The sequence below is a fragment of the Cololabis saira genome, chromosome 23, assembly GCF_033807715.1.
Source record: "Cololabis saira isolate AMF1-May2022 chromosome 23, fColSai1.1, whole genome shotgun sequence".
In the NCBI taxonomy this organism is placed as follows: Eukaryota; Metazoa; Chordata; class Actinopteri; order Beloniformes; family Belonidae; genus Cololabis; species Cololabis saira.
The window spans coordinates 4,348,472-4,370,156 of NC_084609.1; the positions used below are offsets into that span (position 1 = coordinate 4,348,472).

A 21,685-nucleotide genomic window follows, 5' to 3' on the forward strand; every position below is an offset into this window, starting at 1 on the left:
AATGCATTCTTTTTCCTCAATATGCAGCAAATGTATTTCCATCTTTGGAGCCTAAGGATGGCTGGAGGGTTATGTGTTTATTTTTGAAGAAATAATGAAGGAATTGCTCACAGCTATCCAAGAAACAACTTTTGGAGTCAATTCTCCAATTATATTGAAGTCCACGAAGGAGAGAGTTCTACATATTTACTTCCCTTCATCTAGTTTGCATTTGAATACCCTCGGAGTAAAGTTCAGACTTTGTTTTAACTTAAATATACTTTTGCATAAAGTTAAAAAAGAATAAGTTTCATATTGTTCCAGACCTGAGTAATTGTTGGTATGAACTAATCCTCAGATCTACAAATAGATAAGTTCTAACATATTTAGCACTATCTCTCATAGTGGCTCTTATACAGAAGGGTTTCTGTAGAAATTAAAGGTCTTAAAGTAATTATATACCTCACATTCTCAAAACGCCTGAGCATACACTGCAAAAACTCAAAATCTTACCAGGAATATTTGTCTTATTTCTAGTTAAAATGTCTCATTTTTAGTCAAAAAATCTCATTACACTCATTACCAGAAAAATAACTTATTTGACAATTTTCACCTGTTTCAAGTAAATTTTAACTTGAAATAAGTAGAAAAATCTGCCAGTGGGACAAGATTTATCTTCTCATTACAAAAAAATCTTGTTCCACTGGCAGATTTTTCTACTTATTTTAAGAAAATCTACTTGAAACAGGTGAAAATTGTTGTTTTTTTCCAGTGATGAGTCTTGTTTTAAGTGTAATGAGATTTTTTTTACTAAAATTAGACATTTTAACTAGAAATAAGACAAATATTCTTGTTAAGATTTTGAGTTTTTGCAGTGTTTTTGCACTCTTACTCGCGTCTATAGTCTTATTTTGTTTCTGCATGACTGTGAAAGAACCTAAGAGGGGAAAAAAGCAGCTCTTGCACTTTTAAAGTCGAGCACAAAAATATTCTTATGATTTCTGTACCTTCTTCTCTTCCCAGGGTGCATTGTTTCCATTACCTGATCCCCCTGACCAAGCAAGGGAATTACGCGATTGTGGCGAATGTGGAGAGCATGGACTACGACCCCCTGGTGGTGAAACTGAACAAGGACATCTCTGCGATAGAGGAGGCGATGGGAGCCGCCTTGCAGCAGCACAAGTTCCAGTACATATTTGAAGGTCAGCAAGGGGCTTGTTTTCCTTTTGGATCGGTACAGTTCCTGACCCGGCTACATTTATGACTCACTCACTCTCATCAACACTCATCTCCACGGCCAGCTGGAATATGATATTAACCCTTTTGACACTGAATATTCAATTCAATTGAATTCAATTTTATTTATATAGCGTCTATTCCAGGGCTCGTCAACCCGCGGCTCCAGAGCCGCCCTAGTGGCTCCCTGAAGCTTTTTCAAAAATGTTTGACCTTTTTTTTCCTTTTTTTCTTCTTTATTTTCTCTTTTTTTTCTTTGTTTTCTTTTTTTTCTTCTTCTTTTTTTCTTCTTTTGTTCTTTTTTCTTTTTTTTCCTTTTTTTCTTCCTTTTTCATTTTCCTTTTTAATCTCAACATTTCCACTTTTTTCTCAACATTTCCACTTTTTTCTCGACATTGTATTTCAACATTAATCTCGACATTTCCACTTTTTTTCTCGACATTTCCACTTTTTTCTTGACATTTTGACTATTTCCTCGACATTTCAACTTTTTACTCAACATTTCGACTTTTTTCTCGAAATTTTGAATTTTTTCTTGACATTTTGACTTTTTTTTTTACATTTCGCCTTTCGCCATTTGCCTTCATTCTAAGGCTTATACAAGACTTTTCATTTTTTTGCGGCTCCAGACATATTTGTTTTTTGTGTTTTTAGTCCAATATGGATCTAAAACATGTTGGGTTGCCGACCCCTGATCTTTTCATCTTTCCAGAGACCCAGAACGTGACCCCTGAGCAATTATTACATAAACATAAACAGTGGCAAGGAAAAACTCCCCTTTAGGTGGGAAGAAACCTGGACCAGGACCTGGATCATGAGGGGGAACCTCCTGCTGGGCAGAGCAGGAAAAGAGAGATAGGAAAGAGAGAATAAAGAACACAGAAAGGAAAATAATTTGACCTATACAGACCCAAACCATTCTGTACCACTCGGTAGAAATATTTTCCCTTCTTTTTTCACATATGTCTTTTTATTGTTCTCCATCTTGTTCACCTTTTTTTTTTAATTCCCCGTTTCCTTGGTCTCATTAGGGCTCGGTCATCTGATCTCCTGTATTCTGATCAACGGGGCTCAGTACTTCAAGAGGATCAGCGAGTCTGGGATCAAGAAGATGTGCAGGAACATCTTTGTCCTCCAGCAGAACCTGACCAACATCACCATGTCCAGGGAGGCCGACCTCGACTTCGCCAGGTCAGAATCTTTATTATTTGAAGTCTAAAACTTCTCACCTGGAACATTTTTTCCAGTTCACAGCTGGAATAAATCCTCTTATAAATAATTCTTCTTTCCTACACGACCACAATGGATTTGAAACACAAGATGTGATCGAAGTGCAGACTTGAATCTTTTCACAAAAACATGGCATGCACCATTTAGGAATTGCATCCATTTAAAGTAAAGTGCCTTAATTTCCAGGGGCTCAATAGTAGTTGCACAAATGGCTGGAAAAGAAAGAAGAAGAAAGAAGGTAGGTGTCCAGGTGCTGCCCACTCCCCCATCACTTCAAGACAAATGAAGCAGATAAAAGGTCCTGAGCTGATATCAGGTGTTGAGTTGGTATTTAGCAGCTGCCGATACGACGCCAACGCAAGTGCAAGTGAAGGAGGCCATCGTTAAGCTAAAAAACAGCAGGAATCTATAAGAGAGATTTAAAAAAACAACCTTGGGTGAGACTAAATCAACACATTTTTTTTTAACAATATTTTTTATTAAATTTCAATATAAATGTACAAAAAAAACAAAGCAATCAGCAAGTATCATATTAATTATTCAATAAAATGCAAGCTGGTCTTGATGTGTCCACACAGACAAAAACAAGACAGAACAAATAAACAAACGGGAAAAATAAAATAAAATAACTAAAATTAAAAAAAAAAAACTAAAAATAAAATTTAAATGGAAAAAAACTAAAAAATAAAAAAAATTTCAAACTCAATAGCCTCACAAACAAACTAAAATTGTCACACTTGTTTTACAGATATATATATTATTATTAATTCTTGTGCTTTACCTCTAATCACATAAATTAGCTTTTCCAACGTAACACACATTGCCATCTCTCTAATCCAGGACTGTGTACAGTAGATGATACCTCAGTCTCTCTCCAGAAAAAAAGCAATCCTCCTTCTGGCCTGCAAGAGGCCAAAGTTGATCAGAGTCTTACACTTAGAGTTGAAAGATAAATTGTCTGGATAGATCCCTAAGATACAAAGTTTTACTGAACAGGGTACCTGGATACCTGTGATTCTGCTTAAAATATGGACAACCGTTTTCCAAAAAGCTACCAACTTGGGGCATTCCCATACACAATGGATCAAAGTACCTTTCTCAGTCAAACATTTCACACATGTATCTGGAATGTTATGTATGTCCTCATTAGCCATTTGTGCTGCAGTAGTTTCAAATCAACAATTTGGTACATTCCTGAAAAGAACATCAGAGGGGGAGGAAGACCCCAAAAAACAACTAAAGTGGTCCTTTCTGTGGTGAAGAAAAACCCTCGACAACACCAACTGAAGAGGAGAATAATCTGGAGAAGGGATGCGTGTCGTCCTCAGAATCTGCAATGCAAGGGATGCTGTCGTGGATGCAGATGCAAAGGGACGGATAAAACCGAGATAAAGTCGTGACAGAAGAGAAGAGCGCAGAGAAGCAGCTCATGTGTCAGACACGGCGGCGGCCGTGTCATGGTATGGACATGGTGGCGTTTGTAGACGACGTGACAGAAGTACTGAGATTAATTTTTTTGCAGTAGCTACAAAACTGACAAGGACAGATGGGTAATTACCCAGGAACCTACTGCAGAAGCATCTCAAGACTTTAAATCAGGGGTGTCAAATGTGCGGCCCGAGAGAGGTTTTCATGCGCCCCACGAGAAGTTTCCAACGCAAAAAAACGAACTGTTAATTTACTAAAAAGGAAGGCATAAATAATTTCCATGAATCGCAGCATATCCGATAATGTATTTCTTCTACAAATCCATCGTTATTCCACAAAGAGAGTAGTTTTCGACATTTTTTTTAGTTTTCTAGAATGCATTTGCCGATTTTATTTCTTTGTAGACGGTCGTTTATTTTTATTAACTGACTACTATTATATATTTTCGCAGGAAAAATATCACTGCTAAAAAAGATAATAGAAGATATTTATTCTGAGAATTTCAGTTTTGAATACGAGGATAGTGACAAAGTAAAACAGTTAAAAGAAGTGCTGACTTTTTCGGCACACTGGCGTAAATATCCGCGCATAAATACACTTAAATTGTACTGGAAAAATCTCTAAATCACAAAGAAACACTCTCGGATGTAATAAGAAAGATTTTGCTTTTAATTAAATTTCCTATAAAAAAGCAAAATATAAAAAAAAAACATACTTGTTTCTGTTTATATTTGTAAAATGATATTAAAAGTATCTTACATAATTTGAAAAAAAAACGTGAAATTTCAAGAGAAGATCCTGAAGAAATATATTTAACATAATGAGTGTAAACAAAGTGCATATTTCCTTTAAAATTAACTAAACTGATATTGGATTAGATAACAATAGTAAAAAAAAAAGAATTAGAGAAAAAATTTTCCGCACCGTTTTTGTTATTTTGAGCGTGCGGCCCGCAGGAAAAGAATTGGTCAAATCCGGCCCGCCAAGCAAAATGAGTTTGACACCCCTGCTTTAAATATTCTTTGGTCAAGTCAGTTGTCTGATCTCATCCAGACACCACAGCAGCTTTTCTGTTGCAGAAATACAAAAGTAAACAGACAATTTCTCCATTTTCAACTCCATTGTTTTGCAGCCGAGTCCGCTGCTCATAACTGTCCCCGTGGGAAGCACGACTAGATAATAATAACTATTTAACTATGAAATCATTGCATGTCTCATTAACTATATAGGTGGAGTTAAACCATTTGCCCATTTAAGTGGCATCTGTTGTTTATGGAAACCTCTGCACAAATCCCTGGTTTTAGGACTTCCTGACTCAGTAAAACCCAGAAACGCGCTGCTGTCGCAGCCAGTCGGGGAGAAAATTGGCCGGTTCTGGCCACCAACAATGCAGTCAGTGCGACTTTTTTTATAATTTGCTTTTTCCTCTTTAGTTTTACTGTTTTCAGGACAATAAAAGCCCCTGATTTCGTGAGATTAGATGAAGGCTGTTAACATTCTATGGGAATAATGAGCAAAAATCTGCTATGAAATTAGTAGTATTATCTATTTCAAGCAACACACAGTTGAAAATCTCAAGGAATTACAGAAATAAGGAAACGCAAACACGCTGATTGAGCGACAACTAGGGATGGGCGGTATGGACTAAAAAATGTATCACAATAATTTCTGGCATTTATCCTGATAACGATAAAAATGACGATAAAAGAAATACCAATTCAACTCCACCTTTGTAACTATAAATCTATCACCACATTCAGTCTTTGGAGCCCTCTTTCTTTCTTTCTTTCTTTCTTTCTTTCTTTCTTTCTTTCTTTCTTTCTTTCTTTCTTTCTTTCTTTCTTTCTTTCTTTCTTTATTTCTTTATTTCTTTCTTTCTTTCTGGCTCATATCTTTCTTTCTTTCTTTCTTTCTTTCTGGCTCATTTCCTTTCTTTCTTTCTTTCTTTATTTCAGGCTCATTTCCTTTCTTTATTTCTTTCTTTCTTTCTTTATTTCTGGCTCATTTCTTTCTTTCTTTCTTTCTTTCTGGCTCATATCTTTCTTTCTTTCTTTCTTTCTTTCTTTCTTTCTTTCTTTCTTTCTTTCAGGCTCATTTCTTTCTATCTTTCTTTCTTTCTTTCTTTCAGGCTCATTTCTTTCTTTCGTTCTTTCTTTCTATCTTTCTTTCAGGCTCATTTCTTTCTATCTTTCTTTCTTTCTTTCAGGCTCATTTCTTTCTATCTTTCTTTCTTTCTTTCAGGCTCATTTCTTTCTTTCGTTCTTTCTTTCTTTCAGGCTCATATCTTTCTTTCTTTCTTTCTTTCTTTCTATCTTTCTTTCTTTCTTTCTTTCAGGCTCATATCTTTCTTTCTTTCTTTCTTTCTTTCTTTCTTTCAGGCTCATATCTTTCTTTCTTTCTTTCAGGCTCATTTCCTTCCTTCCTTCCTTCCTTCCTTCCTTCCTTCCTTCCTTCCTTCCTTCCTTCCTTCCTTCCTTCCTTCCTTCCTTCCTTCCTTCCTTCCTTCCTTCCTTCACGTACGTTGTGCATAAATCAGCTTTACACAAAAACATCACCAACGGGAATTTATCGTTTTTACCGCGAGATACAAATTCTTACAGTGGGGAATTTTTTTGTTTTGTTTATCGTGAACGGTAAAATATCACCCATTCCTCGCGACAACCTTGTTCATTTTGGTTTTATTTTGATATATTTAGTGATGCCGTGCTGGCGTTAATGCTGCATCAATTTTTAAAAAATATATATTTTTACCCCCATTTTTTCACACTTTTTTCCCCCAGTTCTCCTCCCTAAACACCACACAGACAGGCCGTTTTGCCAACCCCACCCAGGGCGTTCATCTCCGGCGAGAGTTGAACCCGGGACCTTCTAGCTGAGAGACGGCTGCACCACCAGCTGCGTCCGCCTTGCAGCAAACATTTATAATCAGGCTATATTTGCAACTCTGTCAGTGATCTGAGATTGGATTAGACGTCATTTCTGCCCACTTTTTAGGTAGTAAAGAGGCTCAATGACATATCCAGATGATCACAGGTCACATGAACTAAGTAATACTTTTATAATTCCCTGACATCCATATTGATAATATGAAATTGCATCAGATGAAGTCACAAACCTGAGAAGTGGACGGTGCTTAACTTGACAATATCCCCAAGTTCAACTATGTCAATGCAGGAGGCAAACAGATGGCCGAGCAGATTGTCAACCACAGTCCGTCTCTCTGCCAGCGCCGTTGTTTGTGTTCATTTCTTATTCACACATATACATTTGTGAGGCTACCTGCTGTCGGCCACTGCTGGCCAGCGCTGACAGGCAGGAGGGAAGTCGCCGCTCGCACGTCTCTGTAAACAAGATGGAGGGGGAGAAAAAGCTGGGAGAGAGAAAAAAACACAGACAGAAACAGGTGATTCATCGTATAAGTCTTTTTTTCTCCTCTTTTAGAAGCTTGTGTCCTTGACAAGAGGGTGCATGTGTGAAGAAAGGTGACGGAAAGGGTGGACGTGAGCAGTACTCGAGTTGTAAAAAGAAATCAGGGGGGATGGTGGATTTGATCATATGGGGACAGATAATTTGTGCTGATTACAAATAATATAATATATTACAAATAATAGCAGTGACCAAAACACCTGCAGAAATACTGCAGGAATGACATAGCAGCAGTTAAATGCAGCCTTCTGTAAGCTTTAAATATCCACTGGGCTTACATCAAATACATCAAAACACAACAATTAAAGACACTTTTCTGAACTTATCAATATGACTCTGTCCTTCACAGGATAAGTAACATGGATCACTGCAAAAACTCACAATCTTAACAAGAATATTTGTCTTATTTCTAGTTTAAATGTCTCATTTTAGTAAAAAAAATCTCATTACACTTAAAGCAAGACTCATCACTGGAAAAAACAACAATTTTTCACCTGTTTCAAGTAGATTTTCACTTGAAATAAGTAGAAAAATCTGCCAGATTTTTTTGCTTGTAATGAGAAGATAAATCTTGTCCCACTGGGAGATTTTTCTACTTATTTCAAGTCAAAATTTACTTGAAACAGGTGAAAATGGTCAAATAAGTTATTTTTCTGGTGATGACTCTAAATCTTGAAATGGCAGTAAAACCACATATATTGATGAAAGTTTTAAGTGTAATGAGATTTTTTGACTAAAAATGAGACATTTTAACTAGAAATAAGACAAATATTCCTGGTAAGATTTTGAGTTTTTGCAGTGCATCAATGTAAATGTTCACAATCTCTTGTCTCAAATGTGAACACATCAGATATCCCCGACCCACAAGCTCTCCTCTACCTTTAGTCTTATATTACTTAATTATCTCACTGCAAAAACTCAAAATCTTAAGAATATTTGTCTTATTTCTAACTAAAATGTCTCATTTTTAGTCAAAAGAAATCTCATTACACTTAAAACAAGAGTCATCACTGGAAAAAACAACAATTTTTCACCTGTTTCAAGTAGATTTTCACTTAAAATAAGTAGAAAAATCTGCCAGTGGAACAAGATTTTTTTGCTTGTAATAAAAAGATAAATCTTGTCCCACTGGCAGATTTTTCTACTTATTTCAAGTGAAAATTTACTTGAAAGAGGTGAAAATTGTCAAATAAGTTGTTTTTCTGGTGTTATTTTTCTGGTGATGACTCTAAATGTTGAAATAGCAGTAAAACCACATTCATTGATGAAATGGCATAAGGGATGGAAAGGAGGGATGGACCTCAACTCGAGTACTGGACGTGAGGAAAAACAAGTGACACGGTGCAGGTGGCATGAGTAGAAGAGGGCGTGATGTGGAGTAAGTCAGACATGAGTTGGAAAAGGAAAGCTGCACAGAAAGTTGACCGCTGAAGGTTTGCCAGACATTTTCACAAGAATCGTCTGCCTTGCATCATGATGAAGTTTAGGGTTTGTTAGCCTCTTTTTATCAAAAGCTTTGGAGATGTTTGATCTCAGTGTGCCGGCAGTCTTTGGGCATATTTATTGATTGTTACATACGGTATGGAAAGCCGATTTACCCTGAAGGGGGTGGAGGGAGGGAGACAAAACGTAAACTGAAATGAAGTGTACTGCACGAGGAGCATTGATTAGCATGTTATTTCAACCCTCTGTCAACTTTGATTATGGAGAAATGCCAGGGATGGCTTTTTTTTCATCCTTTCTGCCCCCCCCATCGCTCTGATTATGAGGCGTGGGTGGTGTGGAGGTGTTGATTGGGAATTGCAGAGCACATTGTTTTCACATTCATGGCTTTTTGGATCGGTCGCCCCTCCGGCTCCCAGACAAACCGACTGGTGCAAATGCACAGACGTGTGCACGTCTGCTGCATAACTGCGTCTCTCGCCGTCATCCCAGAGCAAGCAGGTAGTTAGCCAAGGTAATTATCACATATTTATACCAGGTTTAAATTTAGAAAATGGTTATAAACAAAGCGCGTTTACGCCTACTGGAGCAATCGTACGTACAACTGGTTTAAACTGTGTTGATAGAGTTTCATGTCCTACTGGGGTACGAGTGATACAGTGGGGCAAACAAATATTTAGGCCCTGTCCCAATACTCCCACTACCCCTCGTTTTCAGTCCTTCCCCTAAATTTTGCGCGTTCCCATGAGGGTAGTGGTGTCCCAATTCCTCTTTTCACCTAGCGGTAGTGGAGAAAACAAGTGTAGTGGTTATGAATCTGTCCCTACGGATCGAGGGTTTTCGGATCCTCACTAGTTCAACTAGGGCCAGAAAAATTTCCCAGAATGCTTTTCGTCGTCATTTGCAGACTGAATAAAAAAAAAAACATGGCAGACATTTCTTATTTTTTAGTGAATAAAATCAATATTTTGAGTTAGTTTCTGCATAAAAATGCGTTTTGATTACATTTCTAGCGAGAAATATATATTTTACTTTCATAATATTCACTCAGTGAATGTACATAATCACTCGTTTTCCCGTTGTTGCAAAGTCTTTTTCAAACCGCGCCAGAATAAAGGCTGATTTATGGTTCCACGTTACACCAACGCAGAGCCTACGGCGTAGGTTACGTACCCTACGCCGTAGGCTCTGCGTCAATTTAACGCGGACCCATAAATCAGCTCCTGAGCAGGCAGGCAGAAATCCCGACATTTTCTGAGCAAATTTCTTAACAAGCGTAGCTACAACTGTTACATTTCATCTATTAAACCAACATTTATCTTCCTAAATGATTTATTTCAGCCAGCGGTAATTCTCCACAGAGCTGCAGGTTTCTCCCCGGACCGGCGGCTCTTATCGCCAAAAACATCAGATCAAATTTTTTAACAGGCGTTATTTGGATAAACTGAGCCCAGGTTGGGGATCTTAACGGTTACTTTTACGCCTGGAAAAATATTAAAACTTAATAATGTGGCATATTAACAGAGCTACAGCTGAAATTAAAACAGCTTTTGGCTCTCAGCTTCCTGATTTTAGGGGTGGTGCTAAAAGTAGGAGTAGTGGGAGTATTGGGACAGACCCCTGGGAAGATTTCAAGTGCCCTGAAATCTGTCCCTTCTTTTTTAGGGGTAGTGGTAGTGAGGGAGGGCTAGTGGAAGAAAGTAGGGGGTGTATTGGGATTGGCCCTTAGTCGGCCACCAATTGTGCAAGTTTTCCCACTTAAAAAGATGACAGAGGCCTGTCATTTTCATCATAGGGAACTTCAACTATGAGAGAGAGAATGGAGGGAAAGAATCCAGGAAATCACTTTGTAGGATTTTTACCGAATCAATTGGTAAATTCCTCGGTAAAATAAGTATTTGGTCACCTACAAACGAGCAAGATTTCTGGCTTTCAGAGACCTGTAACTTCTTCTTTAAGAGGCTCCAACTGTGTGTCAATACCTTGTTAAGACTTACAGAAAACGTTTGACCTCTGTCATTGCCAACAAAGGGTATATAACAAAGTATTGAGATGAACTTTTGTTGTTGACCAAATACTTATTTTCCACTATAATTTGCAAATACATTCTTTAAAAATCAGACAATGTGATTTTCTGGATTTCTTTTCTTTTTTCATTTTGTCTCTCATAGCTGAGATACAGGACTGTCTCAGAAAATTAGAATATTGTGATAAAGTCCTTTATTTTCTGTAATGCAAAAATGTCATACATTCTGGATTCATTACAAATCAACTGAAATATTGCAAGCCTTTTATTATCTTAATATTGCTGATCATGGCTTACAGCTTAAGAAAACTTAAATATCCTATCTCAAAAAATTAGAATATTCTGGGAATCTTAATCTTAAACTGTAAGTCATAATCTGCAATATTAAAATAATAAAAGGCTTGCAATATTTCAGTTGATTTGTAATGAATCCAGAATATATGACATTTGTTTTTTTTTAATTGCATTACAGAAAATAAAGAACTTTATCACAATATTCTAAATTTCTGAGACAGTCCTGTATACCTGTGATAACTAAATACTCCTTTGCTCCACTGTATTTCAATTTCACACCATCCACCCGGACAATAATGAACAACTAACAGACTAAACTTGGCGTGTGCAGCTCCTTCAATCCCCACTAGCATTCGTATTTGTTCAATCGCTGTCAATATGGGTTTATCCTATATGCATACAAGTTAAATGTATCCACCCTGAGGGGCTATAAAATATGCAAATAACGCCTCAGAAGATAAAACAGTTATGATTAAATCATCAGATAACTATTTTGTCCAGAAATGGAGCCTGTTTATCCCAGTTGTTGATCGGTTTCGTTGACTACAGGAGTCTTCCTCAGTTATATCTTTCACTGCAGGTGCTTAGTTTCTTTCTGCTACCGTTGTTTTTTTTACCTCCCATCTCTTGCAAACTGAACATTGTTGGTGAAAGTAAAGCACATTGGTGCCGGAGCGCCAACGTGGGAATGTCAGGACGGGTGCAGGACTTGAAGCTTCTGTTTACAGCTGAAAACAGGAAGATCTACCTGGTATTGATAGACCGTCCTTATTGAATCTTGGTTCCAAACACCAACGTTAACCGTAATTGGATGAAGTCAAACAATTAAATTTAACTCAGGGGTGTCAAACTCATTTTGCTTGGCGGGCCAGATTTGACCAATTTTTTTCTCGCGGGCTCAAAATAACAAAAACGGTGCGGAAATTTTTTTCTCTAATTCTTTTTTTTTTACTATTGTTATCTAATCCAATATCAGTTTAGTTAATTTTAAAGGAAATATGCATTTTGTTTACACTCTAATTATGTAAAATATATTTCTTCAGGATCTTTTCTTGAAATTTCTCATTTTTTTTCAAATTATGTAAGATACTTTCAATATCATTTTACAAAGATAAACAGAAACAAGTATGTTTTTTTTATATTTCGCTTTTTTATAGGAAATTTAATTAAAAGCAAAATCTTTCTTATTACATCCGAGGGTGTTTCTTTGTGATTTAGAGATTTTTCCAGTACAATTTAAGTGTATTTATGCGCGGATATTTACGCCAGTGTGCTGAAAAAGTCAGCACTTCTTTTTTAACTGTTTTACTTTGTAACTATCCTCGTATTCAAAACTGAAATTCTCCGAATAAATATCTTCTATCATCTTGTTTAGCAGTGATATTTTTCCTGCGAAAATATATAACAGTAGTCAATTAATAAAAATAAACAACCGTCTACAAAGAAATAAAATCGGCAAATGCATTCTAGAAAACAAAAAAAATGTCGAAAACTGCTCTATTTGTGGAATAACGATGGATTTGTAGAAGAAATATATTATCGGATATGCTGCGATTCATGGCAATTATTTATGCCTTCCTTTTTAGTAAATTAACATTTTGTTTTTTTACGTTGGAAACTTCTCGCGGGCTGCACATTTGATACCCCTGATTTAACTCAACTCAACTTTTTCATTTTGCCTCCGTTCCTGACTGACAGATTCTGTAAATACTTTTGTAGCCGGACCCTCTATTGTACGTAAATATCCGCAGAACAGACTCTATGTCATGACTGTAGAGGTTCACATGTACAGGAAATTAGTTTTTTGATTGCAGTCTGAGGAGGTGGGAATAAAAGCAGATAACTCAGTATTTCCACCTTTTTTTTGAAGACACCAAGGGCTGAATTTTGAAAAAAAGGAAGCAATTGCACCAGGAAGTACGCTCTGCACAAAGGCTGCTGATGCTTGCCCGTCTTCCCACGTAGCCCGAGTGTTCCTGCCTTTGTGTGTTTGTGCTTTGGCTGCATATGTGCTCCTGTATAGAAAAGGAGACATCAGCCAGAGCAGCATAACAGCCTCTAATCTGAGTTAAAACTGTGTGAGGCCCGGTAACCAGCACTGCAGAACGAATAAAGACATGCACAGACACACACGAGTGTGCCCTCGTCTCCACGCTACAGCCCTCTCACATGGGTGGGAAAACAGTGCCATCTAGTGGCTGGATTCTTATTTTCATATTGTAAAAAAACAAAAGTGAGAACCTACAGTGTATAATCTATTGTTAATGTTGCGCGTGATGATGAAAAGCAGCCGTGTGTGTGTGTGTGTGTCAGCGTGTGCTTTTGTATCATCTTATAGTGGTCTCTTGTCTCTCAGTCAGAAGTTTGGCAGCAATATTGGCTTGTAAGTCAAGGTCAAACACACACACACTTCCACGTGTGCACACGAACACACACTCCATCTGCTCGGAGACAGTTATCCGGCTCGTTCTCTAGACCTGTGCGTCACTGCAAAGTCATCCATGGATGTGTTTGAGTGTACAGGGGAGTAGGTGTGTGTATTGACTGCACTCATCCACATCACTCCATTGATCGTCTCTCACTTCACTTCGTGTCCATACTTCTCTACATCGATACTGATTGCTGGTTTCACTGGCAGAAGTAAGATAATCACAGAAAGGTGCTGATGAGTCTTTCTGCCTGGGAAAATATAGTTACTTATTTGCAAAGATAAAGTTGATTTAAAAACGTCTATGTTTGATTTCTGGAGAGTATTGAATCATTAAGAATGGGACTGTGTTTCCATGCATCAATAACCCTTTTAAAACCCGAATATTGGCAATAACCCGAATTTGTACGGCCATGTAAACACCAATTACTTGGTTTATAGTGTAGTTTATAGTGTATCATACGGATATTATTACTGTTATTACTATTTCTATTGATGCCTCTTGTTTTTGCACTATCCCCTTTGCTGCTGTAAACTGCAAATTTCCCCTCTGTGGGACTATTAAAGGATTATCTTATCTTATCTTATCTTAATAACCCCTTTCAATAACCTGAATTTGCTCATATTCTGGTTTTTAAAAACCCGAATTTGACCCCTGGGTTACTGCTTTTAAAACCCGAATATTGGGTCATGTAAACGCCAAACGGAATATCCCCATCAAACGGAACAGGAATTTGTTTTCTGCACATGTTCTGTTCACAAGGAATCCTGGTCTTTTGAGTCCAGGAAGTTCTTATAAACACGGAGAAACACAAGACCAGGAGGAGACTAATCACTTCATAAATGTAATGAAGGATATGAACATTTTGGCATTTGTAGACGGTAGAAAGTACGGGGATAGGCAGACTTACAAGAAGTTGCGTGAAGCAGCATTTGTTTTGAATTTGGATACAGGAACAAGAAGTGGAAATGACGGTAATTGCGTCATGACGTTCTCCGTGCGTCGCTGGTTTAATCCAGATATCCCAAATGATTAATTACCATTTAAATGGAATATTCCGAATTTCTCAGTAAAGCCGGGCATACACTGTGCGATTATCGGCTCGTTTTGAGACGATTTTCCAGTCGTGCGACTATTTTTTGGATCGGGACGGATTTTGACCCAATCGTTGCTCGTGCCTCGTGCAGTAAACGTGGGGTAACGATGAGAGATTAACACCTAACGACGAGAGATTAACACCTCACGACGAGAGATTAACACCTCACGACGAGAGATTAACACCTCACGACGAGAGATTAACACCTCACGACGAGAGATTAACACCTCACGACGAGAGATTAACACCTCACGACGAGAGATTAACACCTCACGACGAGAGATTAACACCTCACGACGAGAGATTAACACCTCACGACGAGAGATTAACACCTCACGACGAGAGATTAACACCTCACGACGAGAGATTAACACCTCACGACGAGCTCCCGATCACGAATCGTGAGGTCGCAAGAAAATCAAGCGTGTTTGAAATCCTGGTCGCTCCTCGTGAAGGAATCGCACAGTTGAAGCAGCTACGACCCGATTTGCCTCATCCTTTCACAGAGAGCATGCGCAATATCTGATGTCACGTCAAAAACTATTATTTGTAGTTTAAGTGTTGCAAATTCACATTACAAATCATGTTTTAATAGCAGAAAAAAAGACTGCATTTCCCACGTACGGTGTGTGTCGCCGCGTACCCTACGCCGTAGGCTCTGCGTTGGTGTAACGCGGAACCATAAATCAGCCTTCAGGGCAAAGCAGTCACAATCTGCCTCTGTAAACACAAGTCCCGGCCCAGGCACAGCCCCCCTGTTATTTATAATTATAATATTTATTTTGCTGGGTCTTCGGGTTCCTCCGCAGAGACACAACTTTTGCGGTATGCGTTCATTGTTGTGTCTAAAAATGATGCGCAGTGCCGACCCAATCAGAAACGGTACAGATATTTTGGGATTTTTTTTTATATACCGTAGATGACCAAATAGTCGCCCGCGCGCAAATACGCGCCTGTGCTCTAATAGCCGCCGGGGGTCCGAGCCCATTTGGCATAATAAACGCTGGTTCAATTAAACGCCCGGGCGACTACCGGTAATAACCTGGTAATAACACTGTATTTGCATTGTATTGTGTACAGTATCGTTCATACTGCTCTGATCAGCTCTGTGTGTCGCCGTTACACAGATAAACTGTCTTTGATATCAGAGCATGTGAGCGGAGGGAAGCGGCGAGGGGATTCTTTATTATTTTTAATTTTATTTTTTTATATATTAAAATCCCAAAATATCTGTACCGTTTCTGATTGGGTGTGTGCACTGCGAATCATTTTTAGACACAACAAAGAACGCGTACCGCAAAAGTTGTGTCTCGGTGGAGGAACCCGGCGTCCAGCAAAATGAGAAGAGAAAAAAGAGTTCAGCAGACAGCGCACACACTGAAGGCTGATTTATGGTTCCGCGTTACACCAACGCAGAGCCTACGGTGTAGGGGACGCGGCGACCCGCACCATAAATGGAAATGCGCTCTTTTTTTTGCTATTAAAACATGATCTGTAATGTGAATTTGCAAAACTTAAACTACAAATAATAGTTTTTGACGTAACATCAGAGATTGTGCATGCTCTCTGTGAAAGGATGAGTCCAATCGGGTCGTAGCTGCTTCAACTGTGCAATTCCTTCACGAGGAGCGACCAGGATTTCAAACACGCTTGATTTTCTTGCGACCTCACGATTCGTGATTGGGAGCTCGTCGTGAGGTGTTGTGTTGTGTACAGTGTGTACAATTTTAGTTCCAGTGGTACTATGGTGATCTCATATGTTCTTTGTAAGTAATGGTCTGGTGCTGCTCATTGCAAAAATAAATTGTAGCCTGGTGCAAATACCCGCCTGGTTCTTATAAACGCCTGGGGTCCAAGTGGATTTAGCATATTAAACGCCCGGGCTACTAAATGGTCATCTACGGTATATAAAAAAATAAAGGATCCCCATAACCTTTGATCGGGTGGGCAGGACGCACTTTTGGGTGGACACAGCCCACCCCTGCCCCAAAACCGGCCTCGAGTTCCAGTAACAGAGGTCCGAGGGAGGATTATGATGGTATAGTGTGAGCAGACGGGTCGCATCATAGCATCGGCTCGTACAGTGTGAGATGGGGCTGAATCAAACGATTTAAAATATCACACAGTGTATGCCCAGCTTAACCGGAATATTAGCAATAACCCAAATCTTGACTGCATGTAAACGTAGTGTATGTTTGATTTATGTTTGATTTGAAATTCCTGATTTACAGGAAGGAGATTGAAATGTAAATAATTATCTTATTTTTATTTGTGAGTGGGGTAACAGTGAACATTTGATCTCCACCTCCTAATAAAAGTTTTTGATTTCTTATTTTATGCTTTTAGCCACGTCGACAGAAATCAGATGGAATTTGTTTCCGTGTCTTGTTTTGTTCATAATTGTTTTTGGAGTTCAGAAAGATGTCTAGAAAGAAACCCCTTAAGTTAAAACAAAGTAGATTCTTTATTGTGTTGTCAGTGGATGAAACAAGAATGATAACACAGTCGTCATGCAACGTTTTACTAACACACAAGAGCACAACAACATTCAGATCTTTGGTAAATTTGTTAAAAGAGGAGGAAACTATGACACCCACATCAAGGACCTTTTTAGATGAAACATCTGAAGATTAATGGCATTATTCAGAGTGTACCTTTCTACTATAAAAGTGCTGTAATGCCCCATGAAAGAGGAATCTACAGAATCAAATCCCAAGTGATTAATCAGTTAAAATCGTTTTGAAAACGAGCAGCATTGTCTGGGTGTCAGTGAGAAAACGTGTTGATAAAGCTCAATCATCTCTGTTTTTAAGTCTTAACTCTGGGAACTTAAAACCTTAAAAACAACCGGTAAACTTTATAAATCTATCATAAAACTAAGACGAGCCATCGGAGTGATGCTGATACTGGAATAGTTTCTGGCCCAAACCAACAATTAAAGCAGGTGTGAGTTGTTCAGGATCTTTGCAGGGCAGGAATAGCTTCACCTTGGCTAACAGTTTCAACTGGAAGAAGAGGATTTTTAAAACAGAACATTTATCAAATGATCAGATTGTTGAGTAAAGAGCCAAACATGAACATTTCTGTTCTTCCTTAATTTAGATGTAGAAAGTTAACTCCCAACCAGTTCTTCAAAAACGACTTTTACAGTTTTAACAATGTCTGCAGGGAACAAGAATGATTAGACTTGACTTGCAGATAAATGTGTAAATCATCTGCCAAACGGAGAAGGGACAGATTAATCAAACTGATCGAATGAAATTGCATTTTTGTTTTTCGCACTCCATGTGTCCATGTTCCCGACTTATTTTAAAAATCACACTCTTTCATGAGAAAAATATCTCAGTTTTGTTAATTGAACATATTTTCCAGCAAAAACTGTTTTTGAGAGCAGAAATAAAACAAATCTAAAATGATCGTTCAATAATTGTAATTGAGGTAAATTGTTGGGGGGGGTATTGATTCGACTCCAGAGCTAGACTTCAGGTAATAGTCCAGGGGCCAGAGCCCAAAATTTAACTTCTCAGCACCACTCAAGGTGACCAAACTTACTTATGATTTTTGAAAAGATCCATGTCTATAGATGATATTTTGGTATGGTAACCTTCCTGAGTGGCAGCTGGATCATAGTAATCAGCTCATGAAGTTACCCACCCCCTTCAGAAAATTACATTTTAGATGCTGCTGCATATCCTGGTTTAGACTCATGTACAGGATATCTGTAAATGTGTCACAATTTTGTCTTTGGTATCATTTTAAAGGGGAACCTTTTACACATTCATTCAAGCTAAGATGTTTATCTTTCTGACCAACCTAGAGGTCACTGCAGCTCTTTAAACTATAAACAACACACATTTTTACACAATTTTCGCCTAAATGATATAGTATCTTTTAGCCCTTTGTCATCTAGGAACAACAGAGACACAAAATACAAAAACTGGAATACTCACAGGACCATGAGGATTCAGGAAATGTATAATATACCCATACTATATTGTTGTCACAGGTCATTGTGAGCCTTAAACTAGAAGAGCATCATTGGGCTCCTATGAAACTATAACAGCCAGTAGGTTAATGTCTGGTCTTTATCTGCAAATACACGACATAAAGGACATAACAATGAGATAAGGAACCAGCTTAGTTTTATAAACATTAAAGTCACAAAATACAAAAAATACAAAGAAAAAATGGAATACTCACAGGACCATAAGTATTCAGGAAATGTATAATTGACCCAATTTAGAATCATCAATTAACCTGAAGGGGGTGGTAACTTCATGAGCTGATAACTCTGATCCAGCTGCCACTCAGGAAGGTTATCATACCAAAATATCATCTATAGACATGGATCTTTTCAAAAATGATAAGCAAGTTTGGTCACCTTGAGTGGAACTGATATCTGGTCTGGAACATGGACTATAAGGTGCTCATTTGGTCGTAGCAAAGGTCACACTGGAGGGGAAGTGAGTCAACCAGGAATATCGTTCAAAGAGTCTATCAAACTGTGACGATACTTCTGACGTCTGACAGTAGAAGGCTCTACGAACATTGTTTATATAGCCGGGGTTAAATGTAATTTGCAGTAATGCAGATCTAAGTGATCCAACCACATGTCGCTGACGTTCTCCCAGAATTCCTCCGCAGGGCCCGTGAACCAGGTAACATCTGTTCTTCCTCCTGTGTGGTCAGAAGCTCTAACTGGGTTTGAGCCTCGCCGTTTCCTCAGACGTGGCACGCTCACACGAGGCAGCTGCTGTCCAAGTAATTTAGTCCTGCCAGTTCCGTCTAATACCCCCTACAGCATCCATTAAGAAGAGATTATTTTACCACTAATAAATGCTTTCAGAGCTTCCCACAGCAGCGAGGGGCGACGCGTGTTCAGTTCTGCTGCAGCCACGTCTTCTCCACCGCCCCTGCTGCTTAGAAACAACCACAGCATCCCGCCGTGTGGCTAGGGATGGGCGGTATGGACTAAAAAATGTATCACGATCATTTCTGGCATTTATCCCGATAACAATTAAAAAAATACCAATTCAACTCCATCTTTTTAAATATAAATCTATCACGCTCTCAGATCCACCATGTTTGTTACACAAAAACATATCAACGGGAATTTATCCTTCTTTCTTTCTTTCTTTCTTTCTTTCTTTCTTTCTTTCTTTCTTTCTGGCTCATTTCCTTCCTTCTTTCCTCCCTTCCTTCTTTTTTCCCTTCCTTCCTTCCTTGTTTTCTCCCTTCCTTCCTTCCTTCTTTCCTTGTTTTCTCCCTTCCTTCCTTCCTTCCTTCCTTCTTTCCTTGTTTTCTCCCTTCCTTCCTTCCTTCCTTCCTTCCTCCTTTCCTTGTTTTCTCCCTTCCTCTTTTCTCCCTTCCTTCCTTCCTTCCTTCCTTCCTTCCTTCTTTCCTTGTTTTCTCCCTTCCTTCCTTCCTTCTTTCCTTGTTTTCTCCCTTCCTTCCTTCCTTCCTCCCTTCCTTCCTTCCTTCCTTCCTTCCTTCCTTCTTTCCTTGTTTTCTCCCTTCCTTCCTTCCTTCCTTCCTTCTTTCCTTGTTTTCTCCCTTCCTTCCTTCCTTCCTTCCTTCCTTCCTTCCTTCCTTCTTTCCTCCCTTCCTTCTTTTTTCCCTTCCTTCCTTCCTTGTTTTCTCCCTTCCTTCCTTCCTTCTTTCCTTGTTTTCTCCCTTCCTTCCTTCCTTCCTTCCTTCCTTCCTTCCTTCCTTCCTTCTTTCCTTGTTTTCTCCCTTCCTTCCTTCCTTCCTTCCTTCCTTCCTTCCTCCTTTCCTTGTTTTCTCCCTTCCTCTTTTCTCCCTTCCTTCCTTCCTTCCTTCCTTCCTTCCTTCCTTCCTTCTTTCCTTGTTTTCTCCCTTCCTTCCTTCCTTCCTTCTTTCCTTGTTTTCTCCCTTCCTTCCTTCCTTCCTTCCTTCCTTCCTTCCTTCTTTCCTTGTTTTCTCCCTTCCTTCCTTCCTTCCTTCCTTCTTTCCTTGTTTTCTCCCTTCCTTCCTTCCTTCCTTCCTTCCTTCCTTCCTTCCTTCCTTCCTTCCTTCCTTCCTTCCTTCCTTCTTTCCTTGTTTTCTCCCTTCCTTCCTTCCTTCTTTCCTTGTTTTCTCCCTTCCTTCCTTCCTTCCTTCCTTCCTTCCTTCCTTCTTTCCTCCCTTCCTTCTTTTTTCCCTTCCTTCCTTCCTTGTTTTCTCCCTTCCTTCCTTCCTTCTTTCCTTGTTTTCTCCCTTCCTTCCTTCCTTCCTTCCTTCCTTCCTTCTTTCCTTGTTTTCTCCCTTCCTTCCTTCCTTCCTTCCTTCCTCCTTTCCTTGTTTTCTCCCTTCCTCTTTTCTCCCTTCCTTCCTTCCTTCCTTCCTTCCTTCCTTCCTTCCTTCCTTCCTTCCTTCTTTCCTTGTTTTCTCCCTTCCTTCCTTCCTTCCTTCTTTCCTTGTTTTCTCCCTTCCTTCCTTCCTTCCTTCCTTCTTTCCTTGTTTTCTCCCTTCCTTCCTTCCTTCCTTCTTTCCTTGTTTTCTCCCTTCCTTCCTTCCTTCCTTCCTTCTTTCCTTGTTTTCTTCCTTCCTTCCTTCCTTCCTTCCTTCCTTCCTTCTTTCCTTGTGCGTGGATTTAACCACAGAACCATAAATCATCTTTACACAAAAACATCAACGGGAATTTATCATTTTTACGCGAGATGACAAATTCTTATCGTGAGGAATTTTTTTGCCGGTTTATCGTGAATAACGGTAAAATATCGCCCATTCCTAGTGCGTGTGTTTGTGCGTGCGTGTGTTGCACCAGAAGCTCGTGTACTCTGTATTTTCCCGGAGCACTCTACCCCCGGCGTCTGCACGCATCTGTGATTCAGTGTGTCAGCAAATAAACTGTCTTCCGTTTTGTTTGTGTGTGTCAAGGTGACAGGCTGCTCCGTCCGCAGAGAATGTGGTAATAAGTACAGTTGACGGCTGTGTCAGGAGCTAGTGGGTGTCAACAGATAAAAGTGTTTGTATTTAGGCCGGATTGCGGCAGACTGTCGCTTATGTCTCCCTCCCTGTCACCTTGTGTTTCGTACTTTATCTCTCTCCCCCTCTCTTAGTCCCTTTTCTCCCCGTTTTTGTATTCCTACCAGCGTT

General features: G+C 39.0%; 1 protein-coding gene across 1 annotated transcript in view; it reads left to right on the forward strand.

Moving 5' to 3' along the window:
- The window catches only part of exoc4 (exocyst complex component 4), a 280,178-nt gene that overhangs the window by 242,026 nt on the left and 16,467 nt on the right, over positions 1-21,685 (forward strand). Inside the window, exons 18-19 of the mRNA XM_061715202.1 lie at positions 1,003-1,181; positions 2,247-2,406. Of these exons, the coding sequence (XP_061571186.1) occupies positions 1,003-1,181; positions 2,247-2,406 (339 nt within the window). The remainder of the gene's footprint in view (positions 1-1,002; positions 1,182-2,246; positions 2,407-21,685) is intronic.